The sequence below is a fragment of the Panthera onca genome, chromosome A1 (assembly GCF_046562875.1).
Source record: "Panthera onca isolate mPanOnc1 chromosome A1, mPanOnc1 haplotype 2, whole genome shotgun sequence".
NCBI classification, from domain to species: Eukaryota; Metazoa; Chordata; class Mammalia; order Carnivora; family Felidae; genus Panthera; species Panthera onca.
In genome coordinates this window covers 234213817-234234915 of record NC_138339.1, presented here as the reverse complement: position 1 = coordinate 234234915, position 21099 = coordinate 234213817, and the positions used below count along the sequence as shown (strand labels likewise).

Below are 21099 nucleotides of genomic sequence, written 5' to 3'. Positions count from 1 at the left end.
TAGTCAGGAGAATAATAAGACCTACCACAGACGGGGAGAAAATGTTTGCAGAAGACATAATCTGATAAAAGGCTGTTGTCCATACTATACAAAGACCTCTTAAAATTCAATAAAAACTAACAACCTGATTAAAAAATGGGCAAAAGACCTGAACAGACATCTCACCAAAGAAGATGTACAGATGGCGGTCACAGCACATATGAAAAGGTATTTAATATCATATGTCATCAGGGAAGTGCAAATTAAAATGAGAAGACCACTTCACACCTTTCAGAATGGCTAAAATCCGGAACACCGACAACACCAGATGCCGATGAGGGTGTGGAGCAACAGGAACTCAGATACACGGCTGGTAGGAGCGCAAAGTGATACCGCCGCTTTGGAAGTGAGATCATGACCGGAACCGAAGTCGGACACTTAACCCACCGAGCCACCCAGGCGCGCCCCGACTGCCTGTTTCTTATAAAAATAAGCATATTCTTACCATACAGTCTGGCGGTCCTGCTTGTTGGTGTTTACCCAGATGAGTTGAGAACTTTTGTCCGCACAGAAACCTGCCCACAGCTGTTGATTCCTCACCACCAGACACGAGAAGCAACCCAGGTGTCCTTCAGTAGGTGAATGGATGATCACACTGTGCTTCGTCCAGACAGTGGGACGTTACTCGGCGCTGAAGAGAAACTAGCTGTCTTGCCACGAAAAAGCATGGAACCTGAAGTGCTTATTACTAAGCAAGTACGATTAATTGTAATTAATGACGATTCCTACTATATGACATTCTAGGAAAGGCAAAACAAGACAGTAAAAATCAGTGGTTGCCAGGAGTTGAGAGGGGGTGGGGTGAGGGAGGTAAACAAGTGGGAGCATAAAGGATTTTCAGGGCAGGGAAGCCATTTTGTTGAAACTGTCATGGTGGATACATGTGTCTTTTATGCGTATGTCAAAACCCATGGAATGTGTGCCATCAAGAGTGGACGGACCCTCCTGGAAACTAGACTGTGGATGTCACGATATGTCACTGCGGGTTCATCAGTTACAACAAATGCATCACTCTGGGGTGGGATGTTGATCGTGGGGAGGCTGTGTGTGACGGGGTTAGGGAATATACGAGAACTTTTCTGTGCTCTCTGATAAATTTTCCTGTGAACCGGAAACTGTTCTTAAAAGTCAAGTCTTATTTATTTATTGATTTTTAAAGCGGTATCTCTGGCAGAGAGAAGATGCAGCTCTGCCTCGCACAATCAGGGTAGACGGTTATTAAGTGTTTGTTGAATGAATAAAGGAACGATGTTAGGATTTGGAAATTCAAGCAGGTACTTATTCCTGTCTTTTCAGAAATGTTTTTTATTACATTTTTTACAAAGTGGGAGTAGTTGTGTCTGGCACTCATAAGGATCCATGCAGAAAAAATTAACTCCGAATGCAAAATAGTGATTTTTTGAGAGTGCCAGATTTTTAGAGTGCTTAGATTTCAAAATATGGATTAGAACAATTTAATGCCACTAGAGAATGTTAGGCGCAGCGTAAGATACCTAATGTTTCTGATTGTGAATGAAGTGGGATCTTAAATTTAGAAACCAACATGACTTATTTAATTCTCACAGGAAGTAAAAGGAAGGTTAAGTTCCTGAGATTCTATTTATACATAAAGCATGCAAAATGTGAGCAAATTTTTTCCCAACGAAGTTTAGTGGGAACCACGTTTCACGATAACTCACGTAGCAAATGAGTGAAAATTCCATAGTGTCTTAAAACTTTACAACTTTGGGTCAATTTCAGATATACATGAATTTCCACAATACATTTTCAAAAGTTGTAAAGGCCTTTGACCGTGACACTTTAATTTTATAATCATTTGCACGAAGTCCCACGTGTCGACAGTCCTCAGCAGTGGCGAGAACGTGTGAAGGCTGCCTCAGCAGTTCTTAACAGATGGCCTTCTCCATTCATTCTCTCCTATAGGCAAACATGCTGAAGACATATTTGGTGAGCTGTTTCACGAGGCTAACAACTTCTACATCAGAGCAAATTCTCTTCAAGACAGAATTGATCGCCTCGCTGTCAAAGTTACCCAGCTGGATTCAACAGTGGAAGAGGGTAGGTAATGGCACGGAAGCCACGAGCTAGAGGTGATGTTGACGGGACAGCAGTAATTAATTGTGGTGTCATCACTGTTTTTTCCTTGGGGTAGTGTACTGATACTTCATCTTGCCCTTTCTGGAAGAATATTAAGGGGGGGCGGGACCCCAACATTGGGTTACTTCGTAATTAAAAGATTCTCGTCTGCCTTATATATGCCATACTCTTTTTAAAAATTTTACACATAGAGTATTTGTGTTTAAAGCCTTCTTTGAATGAATTCGGTATTAGAACCCCTAATTTAGGTCATTGGTAGTTATTCTAAAGATACTTTCTTAGCCAAAACTCACAGAATCACTCAAAAGATGTGGTCCAACTAAGAGGGAGGGTGATACGTACACAGCGTGACTGAGCGAAGGCTTCTAGCTGCTACGCTTGTTGGGGTTGATGCCTGTAAATAACCTTGGTTGATCCTGCTGATTGCACACCTCAAGAAATAGCATTTACTGAAGGCCTTTAGCGTCAGAGTTTTCAAATAAAGTCAGTATTGGTAAGCACTGTGTAGGTAACTGATCATCACTTTGAGGACTTACCGTGAACTTGTGACAGTTTCACAATTAAAATTCTGCAACTCCGCTTTAAAGATTTCACTTTCTGTAGCTTTCCAATGAGAGACTGAGGTTAGACTAGAAGAAAAAAAAAAACTTGAAAAAAAGTGTAAGATGTGTCATCTCGTATTTACTTGAGGAAAACGTTCAGAGTAGCAATTCCTGTGGTAGTTACCGTGTCTCGTTGCATTAAAGTGATCTTAGCATCTGCTTTTTCTACTAGACCTATAATAGTAGTGTCAGTAAAAGATGAAAGTTTTATTTTTTTTTTAAATGTAGCATTTTATGCGATTCATCCCTCATCATTTATGTTCGGGGCTTTCCAGAGGTCGTTATTAAATTAGTGAATTAGAAATTTAACAAAAATGCAGAGCATTGAAATTTTAATATCCATGATGAACATTCTCTAGTCTGATTTTTATGATTGATCTTGTTTGAAAAAGGAAAAACCTGGATAGCTATGTGGTCTATTCAAATGAGAAATTTTAATCATCTTAAGCCAGTCATTTTTTCAAATTGGTATCACAAATGATTTTTAATATTTATTCATCTGCCTTCAGTTTTGTTTTTCTTTTTTTCTTTTGTGAGCTCTTGCCATTGGAACACCAGTGATAAACCTTGGGCTGGAAAAGATTAATCTGTGCATTAGATTTCCTAAGATTTTGCAGTGTGTCTATCTCATATCCTCAAAATCATTTCCAGTCAAGATTTACCTGATTACTGTCCTTGGCATGGATGTTATAGTAGAAAAAAACATTTGACCAAGTTAGGAAATCTGTGTTCTATCTCAGGCCTACCTTTTTTTTGCTGGGTCACCTTGGAAGGGTCACTTAACACCGTCATGATACTCCCCTTCATTGGCCAAGTGGTTAATGGACCAGGTTGGCCAATTCAAAAAGTTGACGTCACAGTTAGATGAGTTAATACATGAGGTACGGAGCGTTGTGCAAATGAGAAATAAGTATAGTCAGCCCTGATTTTCTCACCCCTGAGTGTAGTTTTTGTGTCCTGCTACTTAATTTCTAGGACTGTAGAAAAGCTTTGCCGTCTTTCTTTAATATTCGCGTCAAGAAAACTTAATGCGCTTTTTACACTTGTGTGTTTTTTGCAGACGTATTTCGTACATGTGTTACAATTCAACTGGTATTAACTGTTTGAATGTTTTTTTCCTTCTAGGATACCCAGATCTTTGTACTTACATGCCTGTTACACTCAACTATATTCCTTGTGGTTTCTGCAAAGTGCTAGTATAAAGAATGATGCTCTAATGCTAGGTTCAAAGAAATAATTAGATCACTACAGAAGTGGGCAAGATGTGATTCGACTTCATTTTATAGAGATAACTATTATTTATAAGAGGGAAGGAAGGCACATGCTATTTAATGCACAGGCTTTTAAACGAACAATAAAAACATGATTTTGTTATCCTAGGGGATATTTACGATTATGTCTCAAATGATGCTTATTTCTGCACAGTGAAAAATATTTCTGTATAACTCAACTCGGGGGGCTTTTCTCTAAATAGTGTCACTACAGGATATCAACATGAAAAAAGCTTTCAAAAGTTCCACAGTCCAAGACCAGCAGGTGGTTTCAAAGAACAGCATTCCTAATCCCGTTGCTGACATTTACAACCAGAGCGATAAGCCACCTCCTCTGAATATTCTTACGCCGTACAGGTATGGCTTCGTGCGTTCCTGGTGCCGTTTTTAGTCTAGATAAGCTGAGACAGGAGGGCAGTGCTGTGAAACTATTTACGCTGTGAAAATAATAATTGTATTATATATGCAACAAAATTAGTTACTGGTACAGAACTGTTAAAGGGTTCATATTTGAAACTGCAGATAAACTCACCGAGAGAAGCGTGAACTGTCGCGTTAGCTTTTGTATCTGAAGTAGACACCTGTAGTACCTATCTCCTTTTGTAGTTATCTGAGCGTAGATATCTGAAGTCGAAGCGGACACATCATATGGTATCGTGTGTGATGTTTTTCCTCATATCCAGAGTCAATTTTAAAGGAGCTGCCTAGTTCATGTACAATGTGGCAAAATGCCGGTCTCAGCATTTCAGCACTGCAGAAAAACGTATTCCGTGGCAGTAGGGGTTTCTAAGAGGGAAGAATATAGTCAACGAATTAACCCGTTACTGTCAAATGGTAGGACGCGTTATTAGGACCAGACTTCTGACAAAAAAGACTGGAGAATCAATGGCGAAGAAAATGAATATAAAGAAACTGAAAATGCTGTTTAAAAACACCTCTCCTAGCTGTTACCACATTCGTGTTTTCTTTCCATATTCTGTCACCTTGTCTCCCATCTCCCTTATCTGCAGACCTTCTCATTGTCCCTCACTGCACACAGCTTGTTCTTCTCCCACACTTACCCTGCTGGTGAACTCACTCCCTCACAGCACAGGCTGTGGTAGGTAGGGGTGGTCTTCACTGTCCTCGGGATTAGCTCCGCTGGGTGGCGTTCTTGACCACTGAGGGAGTTCTCTGCTTCCGGTGCCGCCATCTTGGTTGGGCCTTTGGTGCTTCTCAGAGAGTGCTCAGACGTTTTTTGGTCTGAATTCCTGTCCCTTCTCAGGGTCCAAAAGGAGATGTTCGGACCCACCCTCCACTGAAGCTCTGCTCGTAAAGTAGCAGTTCCGACTGTACCCCCTTCTTTTAGCACAGATGGAAAGATTCTCTCAAAAAAGAAGTCCTAGAAATCCCCTGGAAACTGTGATGGGAGAGGGCCAACCTGTCACAGTTTTCTGGGAAATATGTCTGCTTTTCTGGAAGGTTTAGCACACGCGTCTAAAAATTGACGGTCTATATGACTAGTAGTATTGTAAGCCTAATGTTTTAACTTGTGATTTTGCTTTTGTTCATAGGCATTTTTCTGGGGCAGTTTCAGTTTTACTTAGCACTGGAAGCCCTGAGGGCGGGCCTGTTAAAACTTTCCTAAGACACCTCACTAAATATTCTAAAGGAAAAAGCCCATAAAACTCAGTGAACCGCTTATATTTGATAAATCAAGATCATGATTAGATAATTTGTGGTGACAGAAAAATTCTAATTACATAAAAAATGACTTGTATATATTGGATGTGTGCATTCAGTTTTATGGAAAATAAAAATGTCTGACTTTTTAAGAGTGTGTTTAAGAAGAGCAGTGCTGGGGCGCCTGGGTGACTCAGTCATTTAAGCGTCCGACTCTCGATTTCGGCTCAGGTCATGATCTCACTGTCGTGAGATCGAACCCCACGTAGGCCTCTGCGCTGACAGTGTGGAGTCTACTTGGGATTCTCTCTCCTTCTGCCCCTCCCACCCCTCAAAATAAATGAATAAACTTTTAGAAAAATAGAAGGGGCGCCTGGGTGGCTCAGTGGATTAAGTGTCTGACTTTGGCTCAGGTCATGATCTCACAGTTTGTGGGTTCAGGCCCCACTTTGGGCTCTGTGCTGACAGCTCGGAGCCTGGGGCCTGCTTCGGATTCTGTGTCTCCCTCTCTCTCTGCCCCTCCCCTGCTCACACTCTGGTTCTCTTTCTCTCAAAAATAAATGAACATTAAAAAAAATTTTTTTTAAAAAAGAACAGTGCTGACTCAGATGTACTTTTTGATAGTAAAATAATATTTGTGGTATATAAAATACTAAATAAAGATTGTTATATGAGCATTACGATGTGACCAGAAAATGACGTATTCACTTGCTGTAAACACAGGATATTGCTGCTTATATTCTTGTGTTTAGATTACTGTTTGTTTATTTACATGAGCTTCTGCCTTCATTAAAGTATTAGCTCCCCTCTTCAAAAAAAAAGTGTGGATTTTGTATGTCTTAAATTTTGCAGCAAGTTACTGCTCAGTTTTTTCTGTGTCTTCGTCTATATAGAAGGCTTTGTATCTTAGGGAAACATACATGTTTCACAATAACGTTCTTAATAAAATCTCTATAATGGAAGTCTCATACCCGTTAGGAAACTTGGGAAGGAAGCGAATTGCCATGGTTAGTGATTTTCAGACAGTTGAACGGGCCAGAATAGCCCCTGTAGGAACTTGGGCCTTAGTTTGAGATGATGAGAAGTTCACCAGGAGCAGGGACTTCAAGGGCAGGCAGGGTTTTCCCCTGGACTCATTCAGTGAGTTTTCTTTGACTGTTTAGGCAGAAAGTTGTTTTTTTTTGTTTTTTTTTTTAAATTCAAGTCACTTAACATACAATGTAGTCTTGGTTTCAGGAGCAGAACCTGGGGATTCATCTCTTACATATGACACCCAGTACTCATCCCAGCAAGTGCCCTCCTTAATGCCCCTCACCCATTTAGCCCATCTCCCCACCCACCTCCCTCCAGCAACCCTCAGTTTGTTTTCTGTATTTAAGAGTCTCTTATGGTTTGTCTCCCTCTCTGTTTGTATCTTCTTTTTCCTTCCTTTCCCCTATGTTCATGTGTTTTGTATCTTAAATTTCACGTTATGAGTGAAATCACAGATACCTGTCTTTTTCCACTGACTTATTTTGCTTAGTATAATACACTCTAGTTCCATCCACGTTGTTCAGCATAAACTTATACTCCTCTCACTGTGCCTCATTTCATTTTGCTTTTCTCTGTGCCTAAAACGACTTGTTGAAACACTAATTTGAAATGTAAATGTTCTGCTTCCTCTTGAAGGTAATCTACAGGCCAAATACTTTATGATTATTTTGAGCGTTACTGTTGATTTATATTACACCTTGGGATTTGTATTGGCTTTATGATAGGTGAATAACTCCTATAAACACCCGGAATATTCTTTCAGACCACAGTAGTTACAGCAGGACTCGAAAAGGAAATGCCACGAGTGAATTCTCTTTGTGGACTACTTCTACTTCGGTCACACTTACACACCTTGAACATGTTGCTTCTTTCCAAATTGAATTTACAGATGTTGGGCCAACCTGATGTAAAAAAAAAGGGATAGCATACTTTCTAATTTAAAAAAATTTTTTTTAATGCTTATTTTTGAGAGACAGAGAGAGAGAGAGAGAGAGAGACAGAATATGAATGGGGGAGGGTCAGAGAGAGAGGGAGACACAGAATCCGAAGCCGGCTCCAGACTCTGAGCTGTCAGCACAGAGTCCGACGTGGGGCTCGAACTCACAGACCACAAGATCATGACCTGAGCCGAAGTCGGACGCTTAACTGACTGAGCCCCCCAGACGCCCTGTGTACTTCTTAATTTTTATCCTAATAATATTGAAACTCCAGAAAAGAGGTGAATATATATACACAAACCAAGAATCCATCCATCTGTATGTATGGCCCCTGTTGGAATAAGCAAAATGTTTCCTGAAATAATTGAGGTATTAGATATTGTTGTTTATGAGCCATCTTGTGATTTTTAGGCACTTTTCTGTACTTAAACCTGAATTGGCAAGAGTACTTTTTTGCCTGATTATTCTAGAAAACTTTGCCCTTCCTGCATGTTTGCAGTTTTTGTCAAATAAGGAAATTGGAGAAACGTAATGTATAGGGCAGTTAAAATGCCCCATGCAGACGTTATCCTCTCATGAGTTGAAATTAAATTAGTATTAACCCCATCTGAAAATGTCTAACAACCTTTTCCCCCCCAACTTGTAATACATTGATTTATAGAGATGATAAAAAGGATGGGCTGAAGTTCTACACAGATCCTTCCTATTTCTTCGACCTCTGGAAAGAAAAAATGCTCCAGGACACGGAAGACAAAAGGAAGGAGAAAAGGCGTCAAAAGGTAAATAATTCTAGGACGGGAACGTGCATACTTATGTGTCAGGGAGCTTCTTGTTTAGAAATAAGTCAGTAAGGTCTTCATTTAAATGGTTGAGAGGCTGGATTTAGGGCAGAAGTAGGTTGCATTTTTTACATGAAGATACTGACCATTCAGTCTAACACAGTAATACTGTATTTCAATAAATGCTATCTGATTTGTTCCCTAATACTTGCATTGCTTTAACAGAAGTAGAGGCTAATATTTCAATTCTGTTTGTAACTGTGTTTTATAGCTTTTCTCCTGCTGCTCTTTAAATATATATCATGGAAACATCAGATACAATGATCTGTTCTCATCTCTTGAAAGCATTCCTAATTGGTGGGTTGGCACCTTGCTGTAATTAGTACCTTGGTGAGATGTTCACGTTGAATTGAAAAGCATGTGTGATCTGTACATATAGGGGATAGTATTTACTAAAAAATGAGACTCCTTTTGGTGAGGTGGTCGTAGGCAAGAGAGTTGCAAGTCTGAAGGTTGACAAACATCCACATTATAAGCACTCTTAGAAGAATAAGCCACTCTGGTCAGGTGTAGGGACTTCTGGGTTTTTTTAATGTTTGTTTATTTTTTGAGAGAGAGACAGAGTGCGAGCAGGGGACGGGCAGAGACAGAGGGGGAGACACAGACTCCGAAGCAGGCTCCAGGCTCCACGCTGTCCGCACAGAGCCCGACACGGGGCTGGAACTCACAGACCGTGAGATCATGACCTGAGCCGAAGTCGGCCGCTTAACCGCCTGAGCCACCCAGGCTACCCTAGGGACTTCTGTTTTAAAAACTGTCCTTTGGGGCCCAGAAATTAGACTTAACCCACTGAGAGTTAATTCTCCAAAGGCAAATATTTGCTAAGACTCATGTGTATAAAGTATGTTTCAAAAAAATGAGCACCTGTTTTGCTTGACAAAGATTAGGGTGCTTTGGTGAGGACAAATTCTTGGTATCTTGTGGGGTGGTGGCATTAATGTTTGGCAGTATTTACATGTACTGGCCCCAGAGAAGTGACAGTTTGGGATGGAAGAGAATCTGGGATGTGAAAATAGGATTTAAGAAAGGGACATGGAAAGAGTTTGCAGACTGCAAATGTAAGATGTTCTCACGGAATTCCAGGGAAGAATTCCAGAGGTTGGTTATTCATAGTCTCTCCCTGCACTGTGGGTCGGGGAAATCAATTGGGAAATTTGGGGAAGAGTATTCCAGTGGAAAAGTATTCAAGGGAAGAAATTACAAAGTATTCAAGTGAAAAGAAGAAAGACCCTAATCTCTTGACAGGAAAAGAAACATTTATCTAAAGGCCCATTGGTCTCAGTCCCTATACCTTTTTATATTAACAGAGGTTTAAGAGTATTTTCCTTTAAAACATAATGTCCTTTTAAATGGCCGCCTAGGTTTCCCTTCTCAGTGATATCTTGGCAAAAATACCTAATTTTTTCAGCATTGTTCTTCAGGGAAAAACAGTGTTAGTCTATGGATGACTATCACGTCTTCAAAATGACGCCATTTCCTTGGCTGTTTTGTCTCATTGCACATTCCTCCGACACACAGAATTCTGATAAGGACTTCTTATTCACTTACGTAATAATGCGTCTTGGATGCCTTCTAACTGCTGGATAAACAGTGGTGAGAAAGGATTATCGCCCTCAAGGAAATGACAATGTAGCAGGGGAGACAAACACGGAGTAATCATGCAGCCCGCTGGAACTCATAAAGAGGGAAAGAAGTTTGAAAATTCTAGTACAAATCTGCTTTTACTAGGTAGGAATGTAAAATGAGGCCAGATAGCCTTCATTTCCCAGGGTTTCATAAGCACGGGTCGCTGCTTTCAGTTTTGCACTGACAAATCTCTCTGAAGAAAAGTTAGTTTAGAAAAATTTAGGGGGTGAGAAGTCCATTGTTTCTGAACTTGGTTTCCTTAGTTTGCTGGTTTCGAAACATTTTTAGAATTGCAAATAAATAGGTAGTTGTGAGCATGTCGTTACGGTGCTGTAAGCGTTGCGAAGGAAAAGTGTGGTGTGCGGTGGGGTGAGGGGACGAGGAGGGGACGGCGTAAGTGCAGTGGAGTGTCATTCATTGAGCCCCAGCAGTGGGGAGTTAGAAGTCAGCTAAGCAGAGTTGGGGGAGGGTGTGTGTGTGTGTGTGTGTGTGTGTGCACGCGCGCACGTGGGAAGAGGGGTGGATGCTGGAAGAACGGAGGACAGAGGAGGTGGGGTGCATTTGGGGTAGAAGCAGCCAAGACCATACTGGGCTAGGAGACAGTTGGGCACATTCTGGGACTTTAGGACAGTGTAGTTGGAGTATAGATGCGTCACTGTTAAAACTTTGTCAGAGTTTGTGCACGTGTGTGTGTGCGCGTGTGTGATGTGCATGATGGTGGGTAGATTTGGAGGCTGAACCGCTGTAAAGACCGTTGCATAATCGTAGCAATACCTGAATAGTCAACATACATCATTGAAAAGTAAGGGTGAGCGTTACTGATCAGTGCAGTGGTCCTTAATCAGGATGCATATTGCTTGAAGTCCATTGAAGTCTCCCTCCTTTGGGTTTCTACAGGTATGCAGACAATACATGCTGGTTGTAAAATGCTCAAATTACACCGAAGTAAATACATCAGAAAATTTGGGGAGAAGTTTCTTCCCTCCCCAGGTGTCACTAATCAGTAGTAACAGTTCAGGGCGCATATTTTAGGTCTTTTGGGCATTCGTAAACATGTGCACACACATTTCACCAAGTATTTTTACGTGCGTAGAATTGTACCACTCTTGACGCACACACACACGCAGACGTGTACGGATATTGACATAATTAAAGATCTTCTTCGGTCTTTTTAATAGTTGTATGGTACGCCGAGGTATGCCCACTACGTAGACTATTTACCCAGTAGCGTATTAGGAAATAGAATGTAAATAATTGCTTAACCGCAATACTGCTGTACTCATGTGTGGATATCTCTTCTCAGTAAATTCCTAGAAGGCAAGTAGGAGTTTTACATTTTGAAAGATACCATCATATTGCCCCTGACCATTAAAAGACTGAACCAGTGTATACTCTTAACAGACTTCTTCTAGACCTGGATGTTATTATTATTTTTTGGATGAGCTCACCCCTCCCCCTCATCTAATTTGCATCACACATCCTTATTAACCATCTGCATGTGTTCTGTGAGCTCCACGTTCACATCCTCCGCCAGGACATCGCCTGTGCCTCCTGAACCCCTCTGCAAATAGTCCGGCTCCGCCTCGGCACCCACCACGAGCCGTCAGCCGCCCCTTTTTCCAGGACCTGCCTGAGCAGCTTCTGTTTGCCATCCCTGCCCTTCCCCCTTTTATCTTTTATTTAGTTTTATTTTATTTTTTTGCCTTCCCCTTTTTGATCCGTTCTCCACTACCTAGAGGGCCCTTCTCACGTGCCTGGGCAGGGTGTCAGCCCCTCCCTTGTCCCATTGCTCTCGGGGTGAAGAAAAACACTTGTGACACAGCCATTAAGGCCTTGCAAACCTTTTAGATCTTGGAGCCATTCACCTTAACTCACCATTTCCCTTCTTTATTCCTCCTGGCGTGCCGCTGTCCGCCCTCCACGGGGCCTCTGCACGTTCTCTCCCCTGTGGGCATGCTGCTGACCCCTGCTCCTTTGCAGAATTAATGCCTGCACACTGCAGATCTGACCTCTCAGTCCCTCCAGGACACTCCCTGACTTCCAGACTAGGCAGCATTCGGTGTATGATGCGCTTAGTTTCACCACATTTCGTAGCTAGGCGTTTATTTGTGTGATCTTGTGGGCTTCGCCCACCGGATTGCAGGCTCCCTGAGGGCAGATTCCGTGTTTGTGTGTTTGCTGTTTGTATCAGCAGCGCCTGACACGGTGTCTGGGACGGAGTAAGCGCCCTGAGCCCACCTAGACCTGGTCATATAGTCAGCCTTTGCCAAGTGCACACTGTCTGTAAAGCCGTGTGTGGAGGTGCTTTAAGAGGAGCGTAGGAGTTAAAGGCACACAGTTCTGATCCTTAAAGACCAGGACGTCTTACTCGGGAAGCAGGAAAAACACGTAAACACACGTAGAAATAACCGCCTTCACCTTTAAAGAAACACCTATGTAGGACCTGTGTATTTACTGGAGACATTTTTGCTGGCAACGTACGGCTGGCACAAGAATGATTCTTTGTATGTGAAGGTAAGTCCTAATCACGGTTTGCTTTGTGTTAAGCTAGTTGCAGGATTAGCTTAAATATTCTGTAATGATCTTCTAGAGACTGGAAATAGAGGATTTTGAGTTATTTCGTGAAACAGCATGGCCTGTTAACAACTCAGTCAAAATTGTGCAGTGGTGGGAAATGATTTCTCTGCATGTTAGATATTTCACGTGTATAATACACATCTGAAAGGTACAGCACATTTAAAACAAGCTAAAAGCCTAGTAAGGTGTAAATTCTCTTCTTTAATTTTATTTATTTATTTTGAGAGAGACAGAGGGAGGGCGCCAGCAGGGGAGGGGCAGAGAGAGGGGGACAGATGATCCGAAGTGGGCCCTGTGCTGACCGCAGAGAGCCTGACGCAGGGCTCACGACCCACGATGTATGCTGACCGTGAGATCGTGACCTGAGCGGAAACCAAGAGTCAGACACTTAACCGACTGAGCCACCCAGGCGCCCCTTAAGGTGTGAATTCTCTACCAAAAATGATGGTTAAGCAATTCCTGTAGTTAGCTGCAGTACAGTCAGTAGCTTTTGTTTATTTAGGTTACATAGTGAAGTACCCGTTCCTTCTGTTGGGTCTGCGTTGGGTAAGAGAGTATATGCTTAGAATTTTCTTCACGTTAAAACCACAGGAAATGGGAATGTCTCTTGTTTGCACACCACGCTTGTTTCCTATGCATTACGACTGCATTTAACTTCTGTTTTCCTCTCCCTTCTGTCTTGGCATGCTTGCCCTCTCTGCCTGGACACCAGGAGCAAAAGCGTATAGATGGCACAACCCGTGAGGTGAAAAAGGTTAGGAAAGCCAGAAACAGGCGCCAGGAGTGGAGTATGATGGCATATGACAAAGAGCTTAGACCCGACAACAGGCTGTCTCAGAGTGTGTACCACGGAGCATCTTCCGAGGGATCCCTGTCCCCAGACACTAGGTGTGTGTGCGTGTGTCGTAGCAAAGCCTCTGCGTAGTGCTCGGTTTTATTGTACGTTGGAGACGTACCAGTGGCTTTCGTGTTCGCGTGGCCCACGGTACGTTTCAAAGCTTTCCTTAAAAGTCGATTCTATGTATGTTTTCGATTGTGAAATAATCCTTTAAAACAGTTTCATTTTACATTGGGTCACATCGTATGCTTCTCCACCACTCTGACTTCAGTTTATGGTTCCATTAATCTAGACGCTGTGTTTTAACGTTGATACTAACTTTGGGCTTGATAACCGTCGATGACTGACATTTTTATTTTAATAATCATTAATTCTTTCTCTTCTGCTTTAGCTTAGAATCTCGAATTTCCTTTGCCACCTGGTATCTAAAATTAATTAGTAGGTAGTAATTGATGTGCCTGCGATGCAACTTCATTATTCTTTAAATAACCTTTTCTAAGAGTGGTGAGCAAAAATGATAGTGTTTTCTTCAGTGCACTAATCTTGTGTATTCTAATTTCAGGAGAAGAGTTCTGTTGGAGTTACTTTTAAGAATTTGTAAGCATTTAAGTAAAAAAAAAATATTCCTTGCAGGTGTGAATGACATGGTCACTAAGTCACCATTTGTTGCAAAAGGGATTCACCGAACGACAGAAGCTGACTAGTCAATTTTTACTTCTGGTTTAATTTCCTGTTTCTGCTTTTGTAAGGTCATGGTCTGCCACTTGCCTGCAGCCTCAGAGTCTTCCGTCAACATTTCAAAATTCCAATAGAGAATTCTTAAGGGACACAAGAATGTTCTAAAAATAGCCAACAACCTGGACATCGCATTACATTTGTATCTTTTTTTTTTTTTAATGTTTATTATTGAGAGACAGAGACCATGAGCAGGGGAGAGGCAGAGAGGGGGAGACACAGAATCCAAAGCAGGCTCCAGGCTCTGTGCACAGAGCCTGATGCGGGGCTCGAACTCAGGAACCACGAGAGCACGACCTGAGCTGAAGGCAGACGTTTAACCGACTGAGCCACCCAGGCACCCCACATCTGTGTCCTTTTTAAATTTTTATCTCTATAACCTCGGCGTCTAGTCCGCGCTGCACAAGTGGCTTTGTCTTCGGTAGTTATCACGCCCAGAAACATCCCTGCCCCAGAAGGGCTGTAAGTCTTTGACTGGCTATGTTAGGAGGCAAGTTCTAGGCAGTTTTTCTGTACTGGCTGTTACCTGTTCAGCATTAGAGAATTAGTGGAGCTTTAACTGAGTGCTTGCCTCAAGTTTGAATCTCTGTGTCCATATATTTCCATAGAAAATAACAACAATGACGGTCCAGGGGTGAGGGGTCCAGGGGGACTCTAGGGGTGAGGAGGGGTACTTGAATACGATAGCCTTGAGAGTGTCAATTGGCTTTTTGGCATTTTTTTTCCAACTCATTTCGTTGTGCCTGTTTACTCATAGGAAACCTATGCTTTATTTTATAATACTCCATATACTTGCTCTCCCATTTCAACAGATGCAGGTGGAAAAATGATTTTTTCCTCCCTCAGTTGAGGGATGGTTACTCGCTCCGGCATCCGAGATTCCGTTGTTCCGTGTTGGGTATAAAATTGACAGTTGCTGAGATTATTTAGTATTCAGCCTTCGTATTTATGTGGTTCAGGTGCATCTTCATTTTTCTTAGTTTGCAGAATGCAAATCCCATTTCCCACAGCCTCTTGCTATCTGCACACGCGAGATAATAGATTAAAATTCATCCGTGTACTTGGATTCTGTCCCTTAATTTAGAGACTTTTTTATTTTACTAAAGTGTATCACTTTTTCTTCATATAAAATAAGCTTTTTATGTTTGGAAAGCACCAACGAAAAGTAAAATATTATCCATAATCCTATCATCCAGAGAAACCCCTTTCTGCATTTTAGTGTATTTCTTCCTTTGGTCTTTTTTTCAGTACACGTCCATGTTTTTTCTTTTACGAAATTGAAATCATGCGCCACGTTTTCTGTCTTTTGACTTTTATTATTTCATATTTGTGTTTTAAGTGTTATTTAGAAACAAGGTTTTTAATGGATATATTGAGGACAACTGCCTGTTCGTGTAAGTAGTGTGTTTGAATCCCATCCAGGTAAACTAACCACGAGATTTTGCTCCGCTGATCAGGAATGGTTTGATTCTAAGCATAAATTTAGGATGAGAATTGACACACTTACCTCCTGCTCTCCCTTGCCCTTCTCAGGGGTAGATGCCTCCGGCCCAGGTGTCCTTGCGTTTGTCTCTTCCTGTCCTGCGCCCGTGTTACAGCCGTCCCGCTGCCCACCTGTCTACCCACAAGACCCTGGGGGGACTCTTTTGATTCTCCCACTGCGTCTCCACTGCCTGCACTTTTCTTCTTCCTTTTTCCATGTGGTCTTCACTCCTACCAGTTCTCTTTTCTGTAACGGACAGTCAGTGATGATCATGACGTTTCAGGACCACCCCACTCGTCTCCACGTTGGTACAGCATCTTCTGGGGCTGACTGCTACCTTCCCGCGGGGATGTCTGGCCCCCACCGGGCTCCCGAATCCCCACCTTTCCTCCAGCCCACTGGCGCCCCCCGCCTCAACAGAGCAGCCCCCCTCCAGAGCAGCCCTACCCTCCAGACCTCGCCCGTGCTGTTCTTATCCTCAGACGCACACCCCCTGCTCCTTTACTCTCTCCTCCGTCTGGTCTTCCTTCCCCTTTCACCGGCTCCTTTGGGCCTCTGTCACAAGGCTACTCTGTGGGAGGAGTGCCCCGAGTTACCCCAGGATGTTTACAGTTTCTGGCTCCCCATCTCCTCAGAAGCACTGCCTATTTTGCGAGATGACCTCGTTTCCTTGAGAAAGTGGTGCACGCAGTCTGTGACACAGGCGCGCGCACACACACACACACACACACGGTCAGTCACGCACCACCAGTGGCTCCAGTGTCTTCGGGGTTTCCATTTTTAAAATGTGCTACTTCTAAAGCTAGGTCGGGTGCTTCCCCCATTAAGAGTGTTTTTAACTCACTAGCAGTTTGCATGGTTCAAAAGACATACTCGTGTTCACACCGTAATCTAGAATTCACACTGCAAGTAAGAAGCAAAAAGTGAGTTATTCGTTATTCTCATTATATTGCAAGTAGGGAAGGGAAAAAAAAGCAAAAAAGCAGCCTCTTGTCATTTAGAATGCTTTTCTGTGCCGTGCGACGCTCCGGTTAAGGAAGCTACCGTCGGGATTTCAAAGATGGAAATTCAGTTGGTGTCTTCCCTGCTCCCCCCACCGCATCCCCAACGTGTGTTTGCCTGTTTCCTTCAGAGAGAGAAGCACAAGCTGAATCCTAACAGAAACCAGCAAATAAATGTGAGAAAAGTAAGAACAAGAAGAGAAGAGTGGGAGAGAAGGAAAATGGGCATTGAGTTCATGAGTGACACCAAGGAGCTGGCACAGGCAGGGAGCACGGCCGAGGACAGAGTGCCCAGGGGGTTCGTCACTTTGCGCTCTCGGACCCCAGCCTCAGGTTGCCCGCCCTGCTTTGGCTGTCCTGAGAGGACGCGCGGCCCCCTTACTGACAACGCCTCCTGTAACCTGTCCTGTAACCCTGGGCCAGGAACACGCCGCTGTCGTTACTAATGCCCGTGGCCTGTGTGGCTGCGACACTCACGAGTCCCCGCTCCCTCCGTAGGGCCTCGCTGGCGTCCCAGCGTCCGCACCTTTCTGAGCTCTGCTCATCTAATCTAAGACCTCCATTCCTTCCAGAGTTTCACGCTCAGCTGTGCACTCAAAGAGAAGACGACCTTTCCGTGTTACCCCACGTTCTTTCCTTTTTGGCCGAGTACAGTTCTTCCGTCGAAGAACACTACGGTTCACTGTATTGCATTCTGCATTTCTTTCCTTTTCTTTCCCGTTCGTGTTCATCCGGGTCACCTGCCATTTTGTAACTTCTAATTATATGCTCTCACTCTCATTGCCACCGAAACCCTCTGCCTTAGGTGCGGTTTTTTAATTAAATGGGATCTGTCTTGTAGCCTTCTCTCTTAGAAAAAAAAAAAAAAAGCACGCTGAAATACTGTGGAAATGGGGCTCTGCTGCTCCCTGCTTGCCAATCTGACTTACCCACTTCAACGCTGTGAATCTGAAGCCACGTAACACTGGGGCTTGCTGCTAAAGTCGTAATGATGTTGTTGCTGGGAGGCTCTCATGGGGCTGGACCTGGCTGGTGCTTGTAAAGGAAACACAGTGTGATTTCTGTACATCGGCAAGGTGGTTGCTCAAATAGAGGTGTATGCCTGTTGGGGTGGGGTGGGGGGATCCTCCTAATTTAATTTGAATTTCTCCCCCCCTCTTCCCTGAACGCCAGGTCGCACGCGTCGGATGTCACAGATTACTCTTACCCAGCGACCCCCAACCACTCTCTGCAGCCGCAGCCCGTGACCCCTTCTTACGCGGCCGGCGACGCACCACCGCACGGGCCGGCAGCCCAGGCCCCCGAGCATGAGTACCGACCCCCCTCCGCCTCGGCGAGGCACATGGCGCTGAACAGACCCCAGCAGCCGCCGCCGCCACCCCCACCGCAGGCCACAGAGGGGTCCCAGGCCTCCGCGCCCATGGCGCCAGCAGACTACGGGTAACCGGACTCCTGCGTCCTGCCGCGCTTGCTGTGGCATCGAGAGTCTTGCTGTGTGTGCTCGAGAAGGTGTAACTGAACGATCATGCCTTAGGGGCCAGAAGCAGCCAGGGGCGGCTGGGTGTAGATACTACCAGCTAAGCCACATTCTGCGTTAAAAGCCTCAGTGTCCCGCTGCTCCCCTTTCCGTTACAGATGCATCTCAGGTTCGAATCTGTAGTCATGCGCACCCCTCCCCCCCCGCCCCTCCATACATACCCCTGGCTACGTTCGAATGGATTGCGAAGCCAAGGCGTTGATCGAGGGTGACAAGCTGATTTTGTGAACCTGTCCCAGATCTCGGGGTTTCTGGACGTGCGCCGGGTGAACCGCAGAGAGTTCCCGTCACACGTGAGAAAACCATACAGTGCAGCCCCCCGTGAGCCGTGTTCGCACTTGGCCCCGTGGTCCCCTTTCTTGACCTGCTGGAGCCCAGACATCATTCCTCCCCCGGGTCCTTTTGTTTTCCGTGTCTCGGGTGGGATTCAAACGCCTCCTAAAGAAAGACCCTCACGTTCAGGAGTTAATTAATGTAAGCACCCGTCTCTGTTTTGATAGGCGGTCTTTTGCCCTGTCTTTTCGGGCTTAACCGTAACCTTTGAAGAGTTAGGCCCTCCGAGACAGTGTCCGGGAAGGTTGAGTGTGTGTTTGTGTTATCATGTGTGTTCTTCAGAGCAGCATGAAACACCTGAATGTATGCCCTGCCCCCCCCCTCCCACCAGCTTTTTGAGGTTCCCTCTGTGACCACTCAGTCCTGGTTATTCCCATCCATCCGTTCTCTCTCTCGGAGTGTGTTCTGAGGCTCTAGCCAAGGGTCAGGCAAAGAGAGGGTCTGTGGTCCAGTTGGTTAGGAAAAGCCTTAGCTAAGTAGAATTCAGTGGATTTCTTAGCTGAAGGACTTTTCAAAGATTTTGATACTTCCATAGGCACTGTCGGCTTGAGGCACTTCCGTGGGACGGGCTAGGAAATACAGATTTTTCCGAATCTGACTGACCACAGAACCCTTATAAGACCGAGTGTGTGAGCCGCCCACCTTTGAGATGCCCAGGAGAAAGGGGAGACTTGAGTCACTGTTCTTAACCTCTGCCGTCAACCGTTTTATTCTGGCCTGCCACAGAGAGTTACTTTTTGAGTGATTTTCTTTTCGGTTCCTTTGAGTAGGTGATCTCGAATCGCATCACAGCGAATAATGTAGACATGTGAGAACGGCTGGTGCGAAGCGTGGATGTTCGCGTCCTACGGTGTTACAAGTTCAAAGGACAGTGTATACTGTGTTGGAGGGAGGCCCCTGTGGTAGGTGTATTAGACGCGCAGAGGATGTGGCTGTTGCTGCTTTAACGACTCTTGGTGTTTCCTCTCTTTATTAGGATGCTCCCAGCACAGATCATTGAGTATTACAACCCCTCAGGACCGCCGCCTCCTCCGCCGCCCCCCGTGATTCCTTCAGCACAAACTGCTTTCGTCAGCCCTCTCCAGATCCCCATGCAGCCCCCCTTCCCTGCCTCTGCGGGCTCCTCCTACGCGCCTCCTCCCCACCCTCCCGCCGCAGGGCTCGTGGTCACGGCCCCGCCGCCTCCGGGCCCACCGCCGCCCCCGCCGGGTCCTCCTGGCGCAGGGTCTTCTCGATCCTCCTCCCCGATGCACGGCCCCCCAGCAGCCGAGGCAAAGCGCCAGGAGACGGCACAGCCACCCATAAGCGATGCTCGAAGCGATCTGCTTGCCGCCATTCGAATGGGTGAGTGAGCGTCTCAAACACAGTCTTCCTTCTAGAAGGAGATCTCTTCGTGGCTCCGACCCCAGCTACAGCCTGGCCCTCAAGTGTCTTCTCTCCACTGAACTGTGTCTGAGGATAGGGTTCAAGGACACTTGTTTGATTTTTTTTTTTGAAGTTTATTTATTTTGAGAGAGACAGAGGCAGTGCGAGCGGGCAAGGGGCAGAGAGAGAAGGAGAGAGAGAGAGAGAGAATCCCCTGTGCCACCAGCTACGGAGCCCAGCGCGGGGCTTGAACTCCTGAACCGTGAGTTCGTGACCTGGGCCGAAACCAGGAGTCAGACACTCAGCCGACTGAGCCACCCAGGCGCCCCTTGATTTTGTTTTTGGTAAACTGTAGATATGTTTTTGCCAGTGCAGGATAAACACACAGTAATAAAGAATTGAGAATTCAGGAAACCTTTACTTGACTAGAAATAGCTCATAAAAATGATCACTAATTAATGAGATCTTTCCTCTGCCTTCTACTCTGGGGGTAAATGTATAAATGAGCGAAAGCAAGCTCATGTATATGATTTAGTTATTTTTAAAAATCTAAGCTGTGTCCTAGACTTCCCATATTTTTAGCTCGATGTGCTAAGCCAGTAAGCTTTTCAACATTTATTTAGCAGCAGAATTCTTTTGTCAGATTGAAGTCCTACACTGAACCCCAGAACATGAGACATACAGAAATAGAGCATCTCTGGTCCCATCAGGTTGGAGGAGCCCAGACGTTCACCCGTTTTGCCCCCGCCCCCCCTGAGCCACACACTTCCAGTCTGTTCCACCCCGTTTTTTCTCAGCCCCAGGCACAGCCCAGGCTGGTTGAGGGTCACTGACAGGGCGTGAGATATCCCAAGAGCTCCTCGTGCAGCCGGGAGATGCACCGTCTCCTGGTCACAGTCTGGTTGTTTTCGTTCGGAAGGGACTGAGAAGGGAGCCCGACAGCAGCACCCCTGGCGTCCTTCACAGGACGGCGGGGACGTGACTGCCTCTGCTCTGAGTGCCCACAAATCAGACTGGAGTGTGACACACAGGCCCGGGGTTCTCGTATGTCTTGAACGTCTTGAACGTCATTGGCACACTTTGATTTTGTCAAGGAGAGAAGATCCCAGAGGTACACGACCCCG

General features: G+C 44.8%; 1 protein-coding gene across 9 annotated transcripts in view; it reads left to right on the top strand.

Moving 5' to 3' along the window:
* The window catches only part of WASF3 (WASP family member 3), a 134035-nt gene that overhangs the window by 108577 nt on the left and 4359 nt on the right, over positions 1–21099 (top strand). For 8 of the 9 annotated variants that reach the window (XM_060637490.3, XM_060637488.3, XM_060637482.3 and 5 more), the window contains 6 exons: positions 1963–2097; positions 4213–4366; positions 8303–8420; positions 13396–13571; positions 17914–18180; positions 19587–19954. In XM_060637490.3, the coding sequence (XP_060493473.1) occupies positions 1963–2097; positions 4213–4366; positions 8303–8420; positions 13396–13571; positions 17914–18180; positions 19587–19954 (1218 nt within the window). Of the gene's footprint in view, positions 1–1962; positions 2098–4212; positions 4367–8302; positions 8421–13395; positions 13572–16871; positions 17039–17913; positions 18181–19586; positions 19955–21099 lie in introns of all 9 variants that reach the window. The other variant, XM_060637491.3, reaches the window with a different exon arrangement.